The following is a 16965-nucleotide window of genomic DNA, read 5'->3' as shown; positions in this document are numbered from 1 at the left end:
CCAGGCTGCCGTGTCTGGTCCCAGGGCCGCCCCTTTGAGCAAGGTCTGTGTGCTGGTGTCCCCGTAAGAGGCACTGGACGCTTTTCCTGCATCGCATGTTCCTGCTGTCTCCCAAAGGAATTCCTGCTCCCGTATCCAGAGGAGGTGCCGGGCTTGGGGGTGCAGTTCCTCTTGGGACGGCGCGCAGCGGTGCCCGGGGACATGGGAATTGGGCTGCCCCTTGCTCCCCTCGGTGCCAGGGAATATCCCAGATTCCAGGTGTTGTAATGCAGGTGGCACCCGCGGCTCCCGTGGGTGAGCCCTGGTGAATCCCTCGGCCGCCAGCTCCATGCTCCGCGCCTGGGAATGTCACCCTTAGTGACGCCGCCGGAGCAGCGCGCCAGGGCAGAGCAGTGGGGCCTTCTCCCTTCCTGGGAATCTGCCTCCCGCCTTTCTATAAAACGCAGGTCTGCAGCTTGCCAAGGAACCTGGTGCTCCTTTGTGTGCTGGATTAGCGAGGCAGAGCTTGGCACGGCTCGTCCCTGTGGAAAAGGCGCGTTGTCCGTAAGCCGCGGGTGCCTTCAGGTCGCCTCAAGGGCACGGCAGTTAAAAATGTGTCATAACGTGTTGTCACCATGCACCTATGTAGTGTACGTGTTCATCAGGAAATGGCAGCGATTTTTAGGTGTGTTTCAGGATTTAGCACTTTGCTGAAACTTTTTAAAAATCGTTTTGTGTTTCTCCGTATCTGAGGTAGCACTGCCATGAGTTAGTGTCAAAGGTGTTTGAGGAGGGTAAGCACACACAGAGTGAGGGCTTTTCCCTTCTTTTTACACCAAATATTGAAGTGACCCGAGAGAGTTTCCGTGTACGAACAACGCTGATGTTAAAGGTGGGAACCAGGGCCAGGCATCTCTGGTGACAAGTGGGTGGCCTTGCCTGGCCGGATGCGGAGGAAACAGCTCAACGGCTCTAGGCCCAGAACGGAGATGGAGACGATGCTGGTCTCATCAGAAATTCATGTATTTTGTCCTTCAAAATTGGGATTGGAGAGACTGATTTTCTATGGAGATGTGAGGTGTGAAAGGTGAGAAAGAAGCTCAACCTGCACAGGGAAGCGCTCCCGGGGCCGGAGTCCTGGAAACAGAGAGCGGCTCCGACCGTCACGGAGAGCGACAGGGGAGCGCGGAGGCCGAGGAGAGCGGCGAGGCCGAGGAGAGCGGCGAGGCCGCGCGGGAAGGGCAGCGGGAAGGGCAGCGGGAAGGGCAGCGGGAAGGGCAGCATCCCGGCCCGCTTCGCAGCGCGCTTCCCAAGGGCCCGGCCCGCGGCTCGGAGCCGCCGCGCACGGTGCCAGTTGGGATGTAACTCGGTTTAATAGGTTAAAAATATATATTTCCTTGATGCACTTTTCGTTTTATTTTTAACTCTTAAGCAATTTATAAGTCTGCTAGTATTTCCCCCAGTTTTCCATCTGCTACTGTGATTAATATAAATTCTAGCTTTTGAATGGCAATCCAGAGCAGAAGAAGTGGAAACGTTACCTATATTATTTGGCACATAGCAGTAGACATGAATAACTTTGGAATTTGCAGGGAGAAAGAGAAGTTATGTGTTTTGGGAGCCAAAATATGACTGGAAACCGGCCCTAGCAGACAGTGCTGTGCGGTGAGGGCTCTTGCCGCGGTTCGAGGGTCTGTGGGTGTTTCGGAGGCATCAAAACCCTGCTCAGAGCTCCCCAAACCCTGAACGAGGTTGGTTCCCTAGTGCCTTCTCAGCCTTGAGGTAGGATCCTGTGTCGGAGGCTTCGTTTCTTTTCCTTCTCCATTCTGGAAGCGCTGTGGTGTAGCGGGGAGGTAAAAGGGGCACGAAGAGAGGGGCAGAGCGCGGCCCGTGTCGCTGTGGGGCCGGGGAGCAGGAGCTCGCGCTGTCGGGCTTGTCCGAGCAGCACAGGACGGGGAAGCAGAGCTGAAAGACGCTGGTCTTTCCCCGCGGCACCCGTGGCCATTCGAGCTGGACGCGCCTAGGAGACATTTGTGACTCCTTTCGTTGATCCGCGGGCAGCAGAAACGTACAGGCTCCCATGCACGTTTTAGGCAAGCCAGAGCTGCCTTCAGGCCAGTTCCCGTGTAGAGGGTACAAGCCGATGCCAGGCTGCGCCTCTGCTCCCGGCGCGATCCCTCCTGCCGCGCGAGGGCCGGGATGCGGCGCCGCAGGAACGGGAAGGCTCCCGCTCGCAGGTGCCTCCAGGAGGCAGCGGGAGCTCCGAGCAAGGGGCTCTCTGCCTGGCTCACCGGCCACCTCGGAGATAAGGAGCGGTGCTTGGAAAAGCCCCGGGGAAAATACCCCGAAGTCCGTTCAAGTGGTATGCGGAATGACGAGCCGATAAGGGAAACGGGGAGCGACTGCGAGAGGAGTCGAGGGCAGATACGATCGCAGCCTGTAAATGCTGTCAACATGAGAGCACAGCTGAGCCAAAAGAAGAGCGTCTGTTATCTGATGGGGAAGGAGCTTCCAGGAAGAGAGGCAATCCCAGCGGGAGCGGGAGCGGAGGTGCTCGAGGGACAGCATCTGCGGGATGCGGCAGATGCATTTCCAAAGGGGGAAGGTGGGTCAGGTAGAGGCGGCCTTCCCCTGCGGCGGAGCAGTCCGAGATGCAGGTTTCCAGGGAAGGAGCTCCGGGCGTGGGTCGCATCTCCGTATGTGCTCTGCGGTGCGGTGGGGTGGGCTGGGGCTGCCGCTCCGGGCTGTCCGACGGGGCAGCAACATCTGCTCGGGCTGCTGGAGCAAACCGGGAGAGGCCGAAATCTGAAGCTGTGGCCATTTGGGAGGCAGGATTAGCTCCAGGGCTGTGTGAGCGTCCGCAGGGAGTGTGAGCTCCTTGCTGCTCCTGCGTCAGGCTCCGCGTTGCGGCCGCGCGGCCTCGGCCCGGGCTGTGTGAGGACGGGCACCGCTCCTGGCCCCGACAAGCGCCCGATCCGGACGAGCTTGCGTGTGGGGCTGATTATATAAAATGAAATGACATTTCAAGGTCTTGTTTTAAGGAAACTAGGCCTCTGAAATGGCCCTGGTGCAGCTGAATCCTGCGGCGCAGCGTGGCAGGCCTCATCCTTCCCCCCGAGGAGAAACAGTGTCACCTCCTCCTCCTTCTCCTCCTCCTCCTCCTCGCGCGGCTCCGCACCGGGGGACGCAAGGCCGAGCCCTGCCCATCGCTGCTGTGTGATTCACTGGGTCCGCCGGGGCCAGGGACGGCGTTTGGAGGGAATTTTTCGGAATTGCTCTGTCAACAGGAATTCACATAAAACAATTAGCACGACCGCAGCCATGTTGTCTTGGTTTGCTCGTGTCTGGCTGCCTCTGAACTGGAGCCCTCTGCGGTCCCTCATGTTTGTTTTCCCTCTCTCCGCAGAATGCGATGAACTTGCCGCCCGACAAGGCCAGGTTGCTGCGGCAGTACGACAACGAGAAGAAGTGGGAGCTCATCTGCGACCAGGTAAGGGCCCTTCGTGTACCTCTTGCCAGAGCTGGTCCTGAGGCTGGGGCAGCACCGGCGCTCCGTTGGCTTCAGGCATCCATTTCTTCAGCCTCCTGCTCCGTTATCCTCATGGAACCTGGAACTGTGCCGCCTGTTTCCTCCACAGGGTGATATTTCCTTCCCACCTGATTTCCTTGTCGCCCCTGTTTTCCCTAAGTGATGAACATGGCTTATTTTTTGTGGCATAGACCTGGGCAGAGTGACCTTAACCACCGCTGGGCAAGTGTCCGCGTTTGGTCTGTCCTGCTCAGCTTTGGCTTTCCATGTCACAAGCCGTTATCCCAGCTGGCACTAGCTGGGATCCCCTTCGGTGCTGCATGAATAGTCACGGAGCCCGAGCTGCTGCTTCATCTCCAGAGGCTGAACAAGGACCTTAAGCAGCACCATGGGCTGAGGCAGCTTCTGTGCGTGAGCTGTGCTGTGGAACACAGGCCTGGCAGAGCACAGAGCAACAGGCAGCCTGTGCCGAGGCACCCGGGCAGGCACCGCAGCGTTTGGAGGCAGCAAAGCGTGCACAAGCGTGCTAGTGAGCCAGCACCAGCACCAGGTCCTAGCATAAACTGCAAGAGTAATTGCTAAGGAAAAGAACTGCTCCAGGACTGGAAGGGGAGGATGTTCCTTTGAAATGTAAACACAGAGGGACCAGGCTGAGAGTTTGGCAGAAGGTGCAGTCGTGCTATGAGGTCAGGAACATCATAATAAATAGGTTTGTGGGACTTTTCCTGTTTATCCATTACAGGAGTTGAGCCTGTGATGAAATCCAATTACCTTAAAGTAAACTTGAATACAGAATTACCTGCTTCTTTCCAGGAATTTCCTGTGCAGAAATCTTGAAGCCTTGCACTATTTCAAGTTTCAGAAGCGATGCTGAGCAGATCGCTTCATCCAGCGCGAGTGTTTTGTTTCTTGGGGGATGCTAGCGGAGAACACGCACACTGGAGCGCGAGGGGTGTGAGTGTGATGAGTGCGCCTGCCCTCAGCGCGGCAGCTCAGCCCGACGGGCTCCCTCACGCCCGGGAGCTCATCCAGCCCCTGGTTCACCTCAGCCCTCCGTGGAAAGCACATGGAAACACGCAGCAAGGAAGCCGTGCAGCGGCGGTAACTGCGTCCCCGTGCCGGCGTCCTCTGTGCGCTCCTGCAGCCGCTGCAATGGGAGCAGCGTGGAGCAGGTGTCTGTGAAAGCACCGTGAGGCAGCATATGGCGTGTGAAATATTTATATCTGTCCGCATAATTATGGCACGCGGCTAAAAATACTTCCAGGAATAAATTTTGTACAGAATGGATATTTTAATGTGGAAGCAGAATTTGAATGGCTATTTTGTGTTGGAATCACCCGTAACACCATTTTTCATCCTTTTTTTTTTTGCTTGTTGAAGGACAGAGGATGTAAATTAATGAAATATCTTGAAGAAATTAACCCTTACGCTGCATAGGCCTGTGCTCAGTTGCAGCTTCTGTCTGAAAAAGAAAAGGGTCCAAGTAAAGAAATTGCTTTTATATGATATTTTCAAAATTGCTTGTGAAACAGGCCCTGGTTGTTTGTCTGAAATAATTGGAGAATTTGTTACTGGGGCATTAGCATTTTGGTGGTAGGGGCATGAATTAGGGTGTCAGAGGGCTGCTGCCCTCAGCCCTGCTCCCCGTTTGGGGACGTGCTGGGCTCTGGCTCTGCTCCTGCAGGACTGATGGAGAGGAGAGCCCCAAGGAGCCTCCTTGGAGAGCCCCGGCCCTTCCCCTCAGCCCGGAGAGCGCCGGGATGGGGTTCTTTGGAGAAACGCTCATCCCATGGGAGATGGCAGCCGCGTGGCGGGTCAGCCGGGCAGCTGAGCGCAGGGAATGAGCCCAGCTGAGGAGATGGCAGCGTTCCCAACATGACCAGGGGACGGAGGAGATGGCAGCGTTCCCAACAGGACCAGTCCCCTTTGAGGAAGGTTCCCTGCCTCCCTGGGGAGTTGCGTGTGGTGGGTCTGGGGCCTCCCCGGAGGTGGAGGGCGATGGTGGGACCCTCCGAGGAGGTTCTTCCATGCCCTCTAATGGCAAGCGGTGGCAGGGCGCAGCGTGGGGGACGCAGACCCTCTCGGGGACGGTGGACGTGTGTGGGGAGCAACAAGCTGAGAGGCCTAAGGGGAAGGGGAGGGTTGCCGGGAAGCCGTGTGGTTTACGCCCCGATGCCGGGTCTTGGGTCCGTGCCGTGCCCCGGGTCATGCCAAGCACCGGCTGCGCTCCAGCGAGGCCGCGCGCGGGCCATGGGCAGAGCTCCCTGCCTTGCTCCAGGGTTTTGGCTCGGACTAGGAGGGCAGGTGTGTGAGTGCAGCTCCTTTCCGAGGCCGCATCCGCAGGTGAGAGGTTGTGCTCTCGGGTGAGCTCCGGCTATGCTGAGGGCGAATGGGGTTCCCCAGGACTTCGGTGCGTAAAATGGCCTCAGGGCAGTGGGGTTTATCTTGGAGTGCCTTCTCGGTGGGACATCACAGTGAAGGGAGGCTCCAAGCGCAGAAATCTGCTGTTTTGAGATTATGCTGTCGAAAATAAACAGCATTCAGAATAGCCTAGGAAAGGATAACATCTGAAACCACAGAGGGACCCCGCAGAGCTGTGTTCACGTATACTTGAAAATAAGAAAGGACCTTTTCTTCTCGGAAATTAAGTTAATCTACTCGCTAGGTAGCTGGCAAAGAGGAAGATCATGTCCAGCCCGTGCTTTTCCCATCTCAGGTTTGTAGACAGTGTCAGTGCTCGTGTGAGTCACACAGACCGTGCGGATAAGGGAGATTCCATTGGGATTTGTTAACTTTGTCATGTCTTAACAGCGCAGCTCGGGGCCTGCAGGAAGAGGAGCTGATAGTGTGTGAGTTAGGATGATGCCAGCCGGATGCGTCTCCTGCTCAGCAAAACCTGGGTAGTCGAATGTGAATGTCAAAGTGTGTGGTGAAAATCCCCACCTCCCAGATGCAATGGTACTAAAGCCCGTGCCGAATACACTTACATTTTGACAGCAGGTTTTGCCTGGTGAACAATTATGAATCGCCAGAAGTGAAGAGGGGGAGAAAACAGGAAAAAGCCATGATGTTTAACCTGTTATTTACAGCAGCAAAGCGAGCTGCATGGAAATAGCTGCCTCGTGGTGGCCCCAGGGCTGTGATCCTGCAGCTTTAGCACCTGCCGGCAGGTTCAGGCTGCGGGGAGCAGGGAGCTGCGTTTCCGTGCGGGACGTGGCTGCTCGGGGTCCTGCGGCTTTGCTGGAGCTGCGGGAGACCTGCCCCCTGGCCTGGGGAATGGCAAGGGCATCCCCGCGTTTCCTGCGGGAAAAGGGGAAACCCTTTGGCACTGATTTCCCCCTTGGTGGGCAGCTGAGACGGAGCAAGTTGGTGGGCACGTGGGCATTGCTTGGAGATCCGAAGTGAGACCGGAGTATCATAATCTTGACAAAACAGCCCAAAATAATACTGCTCAGCTGCATGGGCACTGCTTAAAGTAATAGCAGTGTTAGGCAGTGTTTTTTTTTTTTTTTAATAAGCTACCTGCAGAGATTATGATGCAATGCATAACTCCAGCCAGTTTTTGAGAAAGCAAATGAAAACGTGTAATATCTGCATCGTGGACTGCTAGATCTGCTGACTACCTTTGAGCATTTCATTTTGAAGGCTGCAGATATGAAAACTGGCAGTTAGGAAAAGCTCATGTCATTCTAACCGATGATGCCTGATTATGAAGTAAGAGAAATATATCCCAAAGAATAGAGTAACTTCTCTAGAGGATTAGACTAAACACAGCAGAGCTCCAGCAGCATTAGAGAACTCCCAAGAAAACGACTAAATATTAAAGCTAAAGTGGGATTTTGTCAAGCGCCAGGCTTGGTGCTGTCAGAACTGCTGATCCATCTGTCGGGCTGTACAGCTGCCTCTTGCTTTCCTTGCAAAACTGACTGTTTTTGTACCCAGGTACTTTGCAGATGTAAATGGCAATATTTGGACATGGTTACACGATTGCACAGTGCAAACACTTGTACCTTAAGTAGTTTTCAGGGAAAGAGGTCGGTGTTCAAATGTTGTAATATCCCTAGAGCTCATACCAAGCCCTTGTGGTGGGGGAAGGTGGTTGTGGTCTCTGGGGCTTGCATACCTCCAGCAAACGCTTTCCTGGCCTGCAGTGCCCCAGATTCTTATTTACAGAAGAGCTTTCTTTTTTTTTGTCCCTCTGGCAGTGTAAAGAACTTCTACAACAGGTTAATGGATGTAAAGTGTCCTTTTTTTCCTGCCCACTGCAAGGCTGAGTCTGCAGCTCCTCAGGGGGCTGTAAGTCTGAACAGGACCTGGATGTTGGAAGCAGCGCAGCTCCCCAGCCTGCAGGCCGGGCAGCACCTCCGGATTTCAGTGGGTTTTTTCGGTTTGCCTTCTTTTCCTTTCCTCTCCTTTTTCTTTCCAAAGGTCCCTGCTGGCACCTGTGGTGCCCCTGCTCTGTTGCCCCTTTGCTGGACTGGTGCCGGGCGCCGCGTGTGTCCCCAGAGCTGCCGGGAATGCCGTGCCCGGAGCTGCCGGGAACGCCGTGGGAGCGCCGGGAATGCTGCGCGGCCGCCTCTCACTTCCCTCTTTCCCAACGCGCTGGCAGCACCTCCCACCGGCGGCAGCTTCCCTGCAATTAGGCAGTTCTGTGGGCAGCTGCAGGCAGGAAGGCAGAGGCGCCCGGTGAAGGGACGTTTTCCACAAACCCCGAGTTCCAGCCCTCGATTCCCTCCCTGCGGCCGTGCCGGGGAAGGGGCTGCTCAGCCCAGCCCCGCGCTGGCCCTTCGCCCCATCGAGCGCCTCTGGGTTGTGTTCGTGGGTGAGGAGGTGCAGGCAGAGCCCCTGCCTCTCCCTCCTCAAACCCTGTTGATTTTCTGAGCACTTTGACCTGCTGCATTAGCACGAGGAAGCGACAGTCCTGCTTGGGCAATGAGTCACGGAAAACTGAAGTCCAGCGCACGACTCAGGCCAGCGCTTGCCCTCTGTCTGCCCTGTCCTTGGGTCATCGCCGTCACGGCTTCATGTCCACCACATCCGACCCATCACTAGTGCCCTGCGCGCGTATTTCTTGCACTTACATTGTGCCCAGTGTCTTCTGTCCCCTGTCCCAGAGGATCCTGAGGCTCCAAGGAGTCAGTGGGAGCAGCGGTGCGGAGGGACCCGCTGGGTGTCCGTGCCCGCCTGCGCTCCGAGAGCAGCGGCGGCTGCAGAGGCGGCTGCCTGAACCCAGGTGTGCAGTGTCCATGCGGAATCACGGAATCACAGAATGCTGAAGGTTGGAAGGGACCTCTCGAGCTCATCCAGTCCAACCCCCTGCACACGCAGGGTCACCTAGAACACGTGGCACAGGGCTGCGTCCAAGCGGGTTTGAAGATCTCCAGAGAAGGAAACTTGTGCCAAGAGCGTGGGCATGTGCAGAAATTGGTGTTTCCTTAACTTCAGCAGGTGGAAGGAAAACACCAAATTCCGGAGCTCTCGGTTTGGCCCTGGCACCTACGTGAAGCTGCGCGAGAAAGAAATCCCGTTGTAAAAGAACAAAGAAATGTCTATTACCTGTCTTGAAAAACTTTGGCCTGGGGTGGGGGACCCCAGGGTAGATGTTTCCTTCTGGGGGGCCACAGGGTAGATTTTTAGTTCATTTTTTTTCTTTCCTCCCACGATGAATTAGTTTTTTTGCAGAGAGCAGCAAGACAGTAACAGGAAGAGCCTTTGGTGTTTAGGCAGTACATTCTGGTAACTGGGCAGTAATCTACTCTTCGTTATGGAATAACTTTTAGATAATGTAGTCAAAATTGCATCCTGGACTAATAAATGGAGGTTTCAAATATCACCTGTAAAATACAATGCTGTAACATCAGGAGATAATTGCCATGAGATGTTTCCCTGAGGGAAGGGGCAGGATAGCTTAAAATTCCTCCAAGATGCAAATAGTAACAGGACTTTTGCTAATGCTCTTAACAGGTCTGAACACAGCATATTCCTCTCAGAATAATTGGTGTTTTGCAGCATTTTTACAGAAGGCGTTTCAGACTGGCTGTGCGACTGGTGAAAGAGCAAGCAGAAGCCGATCAGCTCTGCAGTGCAGACCCCCCAGACTCTGTGTTTATCGCTGGCTTCCCTTGCTAGATCCCGAGCGTGGCTGATCCTGAGCCCGGGATTAGAGATTTGCTAAGTGTCCCTCTGGAAGCCGCAGTCTCCCGGTGACTGTGGATTAGGCACTGGAAAACCTGCAGTGGGGCCCGACGCTCAAGCTGAGAGGAGAATTTCTTCGCACTAGGCCAGGTCCATAGGTGAGGAGATAGGGAAGCTTCTAGTCAAGGTGGAAGAAATATTAGAACAAGCCAAAGGAGCTGGTTTCAGGTGCTTAGGAAACACTGTACGTTACCACCCTTCCCCAAGTACAACCGCATCTGTGAGGACTCTCCGGAGCAGCCTGTACCCATGGGCCTTGGCCAGCTGCTCCAGCAGCTGCTGTAGCTGGCACCATGCTGGCAGAGCAGGGAAACGAGGCACGGCGACGTGCTCGCAGGGAACGAGATCCCCTGCACAGGTAAAGGCCAGCGCGGGGAAACGTCTTCCTCCGCGCCGAGACTTGCAGCGGGGAAAAGGAGCCGGCACCCCGGCGCTGGCCCCTGCTTCCAAACCTGCTGTCTGGGAATTAGAGGGGAGCCCCCGGCTGCAGACGGAGGGCGAGCGGTGGTGGCGCGAGGCCGGCTCCTCGTCCTCCTCCTCGCGGGGTTTGACAGCAGGGTGGTGGAACACAAGTGGGCTCCTGGCGTCCTTCCTAGCAAGGAACACGCGGCGGTTTCTTGCATCGGAGAGCCCTTGTGCTCGGGGAAGGCTCACACGCTCGTTTGTACCAGCCATTCGGTCCTGCCATCCCATTTAGTATCGTAGGGTTAAAATACTGCTTACAGGCTCCGTCATTCATGTTTTGAAAGCTGAAGAGTAAAATAATGTAGCTTCTTCCATAGGGGAGACACTCCTTTCAGCATATTCAGTGTTTTTAGGCTTGTCCCAAATGATAAAAAGGTGTCTTGGCTTTTGTAGTGTTATCTTTCAATCACAGACACACATTCTCTCTCATAACGTGTGTCTCTTCTCTCAGTGCTCATAACTAACAGGAACCCTGTTTCAGGTTTTATATGTGCAACTAAGCTTTAGAATTTTAAATGAATATGTAAAATACATCTTTGTGCATCCTATATAAATATGCAGCATTGCATAAAATTAAAAGATACATAGATATATTTCATTTGCGTGTATAATACATATTTACAGATTATATATGTGTAAGTATATGCATATTAATCTATATTATTTTTGTATACTATGTAAATGTGTGTGTGTGTATACATACATAAGCACATATAATAATGCAGAAAGTGTTTTAAAATAGCTGATATTTGTTCTTATGTTCTTTGCAGGAGAGATTCCAAGTGAAGAACCCGCCACATACCTACATCCAAAAACTCAAGGGCTATCTGGACCCCGCGGTGACCAGGAAGGTGAGCAGTGCCCTGCCGCCCCGCGCGCGTCTCCGCTCCGCGCGCCGGCTCCTGCGCCCGCAGCCTGCGAAAGGCTCTGGGGAGGCTCTCCGAGAGGCAGCAATCGCAACGGGAAGCAGGGAGAGGTCGGAAAGACCTTGCAGCTCAGTGAGCAAGAACAGATGCGGCAAAGAAAAGGAGCATCTGACAAATGGAACAAATGGTTTTAATAACTTCAGGTTCAATAACTAGTCTAACAAACTCGCGCCGAGGTCTGCTCTAGGCCTTGCACTGGCACTAATCCACCCGCTCACTCAGACTCTATGAGGGTTTGTGAGGCGCAGCCTGGAGCTGGGCTGCCTCGCTGGGCCTCGCTGGTGCTGCTCACCACGGCTTGGTCTGCAGTTCCCTGCCGGTCACGCTGCAGCGCCCGGGCACATGTGGCTTGTCCTTGCCCGGCGCCCCTTCCCCTCGAGGTGGCACGGGGAGGCGCTGCCGTGGCTGCCGTCCCTGCCCTGTGGGTGCTTTGGTGGCACCAAGGTGCCCAGCGAGCGCTCCGAAGGCGGCCCGGCCCGGAGCGGGTGCGTGGGGCCGGGCACGGCGTCCTGCCCCTCTCATCCTTCTCTTCTCCAGCTGAACAGGCCCAGCTCCCTCAGCCTCTCCTCACAGGGCAGATGTTCCAGGCCCCTGATCATCCCTGTGGCCCTGCGCTGGACTCTCTCCAGCAATTCCACATCCCTCTTGTCCTGTGGAGCCCAGAACTGGACACAATACTCCAGATGTGGCCTCACCAGGGCTGAGCAGAGGGGCAGGATCCCCTCCCTCGACCTGCTGGAGACGCTCTTCTTAATGCACCCCAGGATCCCACTGGCCTTCTTGGCCACGAGGGCATCCTGACACGCGCCCGGGAGGCGCTGGCCTCGTCCCGGGAGGCACGGGGCATCCGTGGCTTTCGCCCGCGCTCCGTTAGCTCGTGTCTCGGAGGCACCGGGAATGGCTCTGACAGGGCTCCTCTTGTTGGGAGCTGTGAGGCGCAGGAGGAACCATTCTGCAAATTTGCCTGTAGCTGCTTATGGTTTTAAAAAGTGCTGAACAGGGGTCTTTGTGCTTTCCTCCCGGAGGATCCCTGAAACGCGCTCCGGGTTTGGCTTTGCTCCGTGCTCAGTCCATGGGCACACATTGAAGCCTTTCTTATCCACGCACTGCCGCAAGGCACCCATGACAAATGGCAAAACTAAAGGAGCCTAAAAATAATTCTACTGAGTTCCTCTCTTTTGTTGCATCCTGCATCACCGGCATCCTTTCCTCAGTCTGTGCCGCGGGTCGGAAAGATCCACAAATGGCTCCTGGATGCGGCTTGGCCTTGCGGGGAGGCCTCCCCTTACAGAAGGGTCACGGTGCCTGCGGCCGTGCCAGCGTTCCCGATGAGGATCCCTGAGATGGCCGGGAGAAGGTCGCTCCAAACGGGCCGTGCAATGTGCGGCCAGGATTGTCTTTGGGATCCGAAGGGCTCTTCCCCGGGAAACAGTGACTTTCCATCCAAGCTGAATTTTTGAACAGGAAAACTAAAGTGTTCAAACTGTGTATTTTTAAAGAATTTGCAGTTTGGTGGCTCCTACAGTGCAGGCAGTCACAGAGCTGCCTTGCTGCTTTCTGCATGGGCTGCAAAGAGCTGGCTGGGGATCCCAGCCGTGCCCGGGGGCTCCGGGAACCCGTCACCGGCTCCTGTCACGCCTCCTGCCTGTGCCTCGTGCTGCAGCAGTGTTTTACCTGCACGTCTAAAGAGTTTGCTCTTGCTTGGAGCTGCGCTGTGCAAACACTCCGGGGAGTGACGCGTTGTGTTTCCGTACTCCGAGCGAACGAACTGAGATCCAGCGGAAATGCGTGTCTGACCTCAGCTAAGCCAGCTGCTTCGGAGTAGAAACGAACAGTGCCTCGTGCCCGGTGGGTTTTTACGATGCGATATCTGTTTTAGGCTGCAAACAGCTTTCTGAGCTGAGGTTGCAGCCTTACCTCGAGGAGGGCAGTAAGCCAGAGCTCCCAAAGAGCGTGACAAAATCCTTGCGGAAACAGGACAAGTGGTGACTTGCATGAGGTGGGAAATCCCACGCTTGCTTATCATCTGGAACTCAATAAATCCGCTGAATTAATGCAAATAATGGAGCTATAAAATACCCCAATTCCGAGAAGAATTCCACCAAGGTGGTGTCTATCCACCGCCGCTCTCATTGCGCTTGTCCACAAACGACAATTTACCAAAGGAGCTGCTCTGGAATATCGTATCCAAATGGATTAGGCTGAATCGGAGAGAGCCCTTGTGCTCCGGAATGGGGCTGCCCTGGTCCATTTCCAAGTGCAGAGGGCATTCAATAGGAGGGAGAAGCTGGTGTTTCTCCAGCCGGGAGGAGTCGCTGGCTCCGGGGTCCGGCTGCGACGCGGAGCGCGTTGCGGGTTTCTGCCATCCAGGGCCTTCCCGTGCAGTGACGTGGGGCTCTCTCACCGTTTCCTAGTAGTGTTTTGCCCCGTAGCTCCTTCTCCTCCTGTACGGTGGCAACAGGAAACACCGTCTGTCCTGCAGATCTTTCCCATACCGTGTTGCAACCCAGTGTTTTACTTCTTTCATCCTGCATGGCCTCCTCTTAGCTTCCAGATTTGCAGAGATGATTTAGCACTTACAAGTCATTAAAGCATGCCCATGGTAGCACGTGGTTATTGCGTTATTGACTTGCAGCCACAAGGTTGGTCATGATACATAAATTCTGGAAAATCTTTTGTTGCGAGTGTGAAGTCACAAAAGCAGAATTGCAGGACATAGCTGGGAGTCTGCCCTCAGCACTGTAATTCTCTACAAAGGGTTTGATGCTAAAGCTTGTATTGTGAAGAGGTGTATGTTTATATACAGGCTTTTAATTTTCTTAATCCTGGAAACTCAAAATGTGTCTTGGAACAGAGGTTGTTTTTCTGAGTGTGCTTTTGTTGACTGTCTGACTATTGCTGTTGCATTCCTCAGGATTTAGAGTGGCTCTCAATTTACCTTAACGTTTTATTTACTCAGCCTGCACTGTGTGAGATTTTGACATTTTCAATAGCATCACATGAGTCTTAACGTTATTTTTGTCTGCTTGCTGAATTATAGAAATTCAGAAGACGAGTCCAAGAATCTACTCAAGTGCTCCGAGAACTGGAAATTTCCTTAAGAACAAATCACATCGGGTAAGGACTTTTGATGACCTCTGGTCTTAGATCTTTACATCTGCTGCTGGATTGCTTTGAGAAATGTTCCCTTTGTATGATAAATAGTGACCCAACTTGATTGATCATTAAGGCCTGCAGGGTTTGGTTGGGCTTTAGCGGGCAGCTCTAGAGAACCCAGCTCTCATCCTTCCATGTTAGGGCAGCCCATGTCTCCTGCAGGAAATTTCAGCCTCCTTTAGGGAAGGCAGAAGAGGAGGGAGAATCTCTGGGTCTAGAAAGGTAATAGTATTGCTGCTATAAATACATATGTATAAAAACATGTTGTGCTAGTGCTTTACCATGGTGCAGCCTGGCTATAAATAATGTTACCTGTGTTTTACTGTCATGAACTAGAAAACAACCTCTCAAATAGCAGGAGAAAAAGAGGCTCCGGAGATGATGGTTCAGGGTTAGCCTGTCAGCTGCAAAGGTTTCTTTAACGCTTTCTCTCGTGATCTTAGCGTGTGTCCAGCTAAATTGCATCAATTTCACAGGCAGCAGTTCTTATTTTGAGGAAACAGAGCCATTTTAGAGGGTGAATACAGCAGCAGTGCTGTTCCTGGCCGCCAGCATGTGCCTTGCTGGTGCTTAGGAAATCTCCGCGTGCTCGTGGGCAGCTCCGTGGGTCCCGAGGAAGCTGGCCCTGTGCGGGGACCAGCTCCGTGTCCCCACACCATGCTCAGCACTGGCTTCTCAGGTGCCCCCTGCAAGTTACCACCTGGCAAGCAGTGGATAATAGTGGGTATTAATCATCCCAAGCACTCACGGCGAGGCTGGAAGAGATCAGGAAGACCCTCATGCACCACCTGGGTTTTTGTGCCCGTGTTCCTGGCCCGCGCTTCCTCAAGAAGCAGTTTCGGGAAGAACAGTTTCCGTGCGCAGGCTGCAGGACTGGATCCAAGTGTGGAGGGCCGGAGCCTCTCGGTGCCGCCGGAGCCATCATGCGGAGCGGGGAGCTGAGCCGGCCCGTCCGGCGCCTGGTGAGAGGTGACGGCGGCGCTGGCCCCGCTGCACAAACCCGCCGCGGCGCTGCCTCCGCGCTTCCCGAGACGGATGCGTCGCCGGCACCGCTTCGGAACGCTCGAGCCGGGATGGGGCAGGAGGCTCCCACTGCCCGGCCCCGCTCCCGCGCTGGCTTCCCGCTTGCCCAGCACGCAGCGTTCCCGCTGGAGACGCGGCGCTCCGCGGGATGCTCCGCAGGCTCACGACGGCCGCGGGCACGCGCAGGGAGCTGCTGGGGCGCACCGGCTAAATAAGAGTGTCTCACAAGGCCCGTGTTTGTTTGTTTTGCTCACTTGGATGAGAGGCATGTTTCAAAATAAATGCTATAAAAATGCCAAGTCGTTTATTTTAGTAGGCAAATAGCAAAAGATTTAAAGCCTGGAGGCTGGAATAACCCACGGGTGATACATTTGCACTCTGCTGAGAGTAAAAGATGTATGACTGCAAGGCAGGGAAGGCCGAGCGGGAGCCCTGGAGCTGCAGCTCCCTGCCCGACTCCCTGCTCGTCCCAGGGACATCCCTGCTCTCCGCACAGCTTGCACTGGTGCTCAGCTCTAACGGGGTATTTTGAGTTTTCAAAACCTTTGGATGGCCATAGGCTTTTCTGGATGGCAGGTTATTTTGCATTTTACCAAGGGAAGGGTCTCCAGGCTCCTGGCAGAGTCCCAGCAGCAGCGCAAACCCCGTAGTGCTCCCATGGCTCACGGTTTTTCTCTGGTGTCTTGTGTTTTTTCCAACAGATGGGTCAGGGAGTTCTTGAACGAAGAAAACAAGGGCCTGGATGTTCTGGTGGAATATCTGTCGTTTGCACAGTATGCGGTCACGTAAGTGCGCTGGGGCTCGCGCTCCGCGGGCCGGCAAGGCAAACAAAACTCCTCCTGTCTATCCAGCCTGGGGGCAAGAGACAAGGTGGGAGGCTCTGCTTTCCTTGCACAGGAGTTGCCATGCCAGAAGCTGGGTACGCTGTCCTGCGTATCCCTTAGAGGAGAGCCAGAGAAGAGGGTAAATTTAGTCCAAAACTACTGGGTCACAACGTAAAACTGTATGAAAAGAAGTGGTGGGTTAAAGACACTGTTGTAGTTGGAAACTCGAGCTGAGTAGAGCTGGTATTTTATTTTTAGGAAAGATGCAATCACATGTATATATACCATTGCATAGAAACAAGACAACAAGATTTTTGGCGAGGTTGTAATAAAATTAATGAATGAAAATTATATGTTTAAGAAATGTTGCTAACACTGGAAAAAACTGTGCATGGCAGAAAGATGTGTTTGTATGAAGACTTTGTTCCTAAAATTGTTTGAGCGTATGCAAGTTAGCTTGCTGGGGTTTTTTGTCTCTAACATGGTAAACATGAGTAATAACCTCAAAAACTGTAAGCGGAACAGCAATTTTTGCTTGAAATAGCAGTACAAAAAGTCAGAAATCAAAGAAAATCTTTAACAATTAAGGTAATATTTTACATATGCTTGGAGAGTAGCTCAGGCCAGCAAGCCAGTATAAATGCTCAGTCCCGTATTGACGGAGGCAGCTGAATTAGTACTTGCACCATGTGTTGATTTATTAAAATACAAGGGAGTCAGCTTTAAGCATTCTCCTCCTCCCTTCAAGGTAGCGACTTGGCCACTGGGTTTATTTTATACAGAAGTGGGGTAATATGTAGATAGCTGGTTGAATCTCCTGAAAGTCCCTGCTTTAGTGCTGAGTTTCTGCCTCTGTGAAGCCCCACGC

The 16965-nt window shown here is 53.9% G+C and overlaps 1 protein-coding gene across 5 annotated transcripts in view; it reads left to right on the top strand.

The window, feature by feature from the left end:
• The window catches only part of FMNL2 (formin like 2), a 96197-nt gene that overhangs the window by 41909 nt on the left and 37323 nt on the right, over window positions 1-16965 (top strand). For all 5 annotated transcript variants that reach the window (XM_088529143.1, XM_088529142.1, XM_088529145.1 and 2 more), the window contains exons 2-5: window positions 3386-3469; window positions 10939-11019; window positions 14135-14211; window positions 15975-16058. In XM_088529143.1, coding sequence (XP_088385269.1) covers window positions 3386-3469; window positions 10939-11019; window positions 14135-14211; window positions 15975-16058 — 326 coding nt within the window. The remainder of the gene's footprint in view (window positions 1-3385; window positions 3470-10938; window positions 11020-14134; window positions 14212-15974; window positions 16059-16965) is intronic.

The sequence above is a fragment of the Tinamus guttatus genome, unplaced genomic scaffold, assembly GCF_059628265.1.
Source record: "Tinamus guttatus ecotype Peru unplaced genomic scaffold, ASM5962826v1 Tinamus_guttatus_pri_ptg000325l, whole genome shotgun sequence".
NCBI classification, from domain to species: Eukaryota; Metazoa; Chordata; class Aves; order Tinamiformes; family Tinamidae; genus Tinamus; species Tinamus guttatus.
Note: the sequence above shows the minus strand (reverse complement) of the source record. Positions and strands in the feature narration are given on the sequence as shown.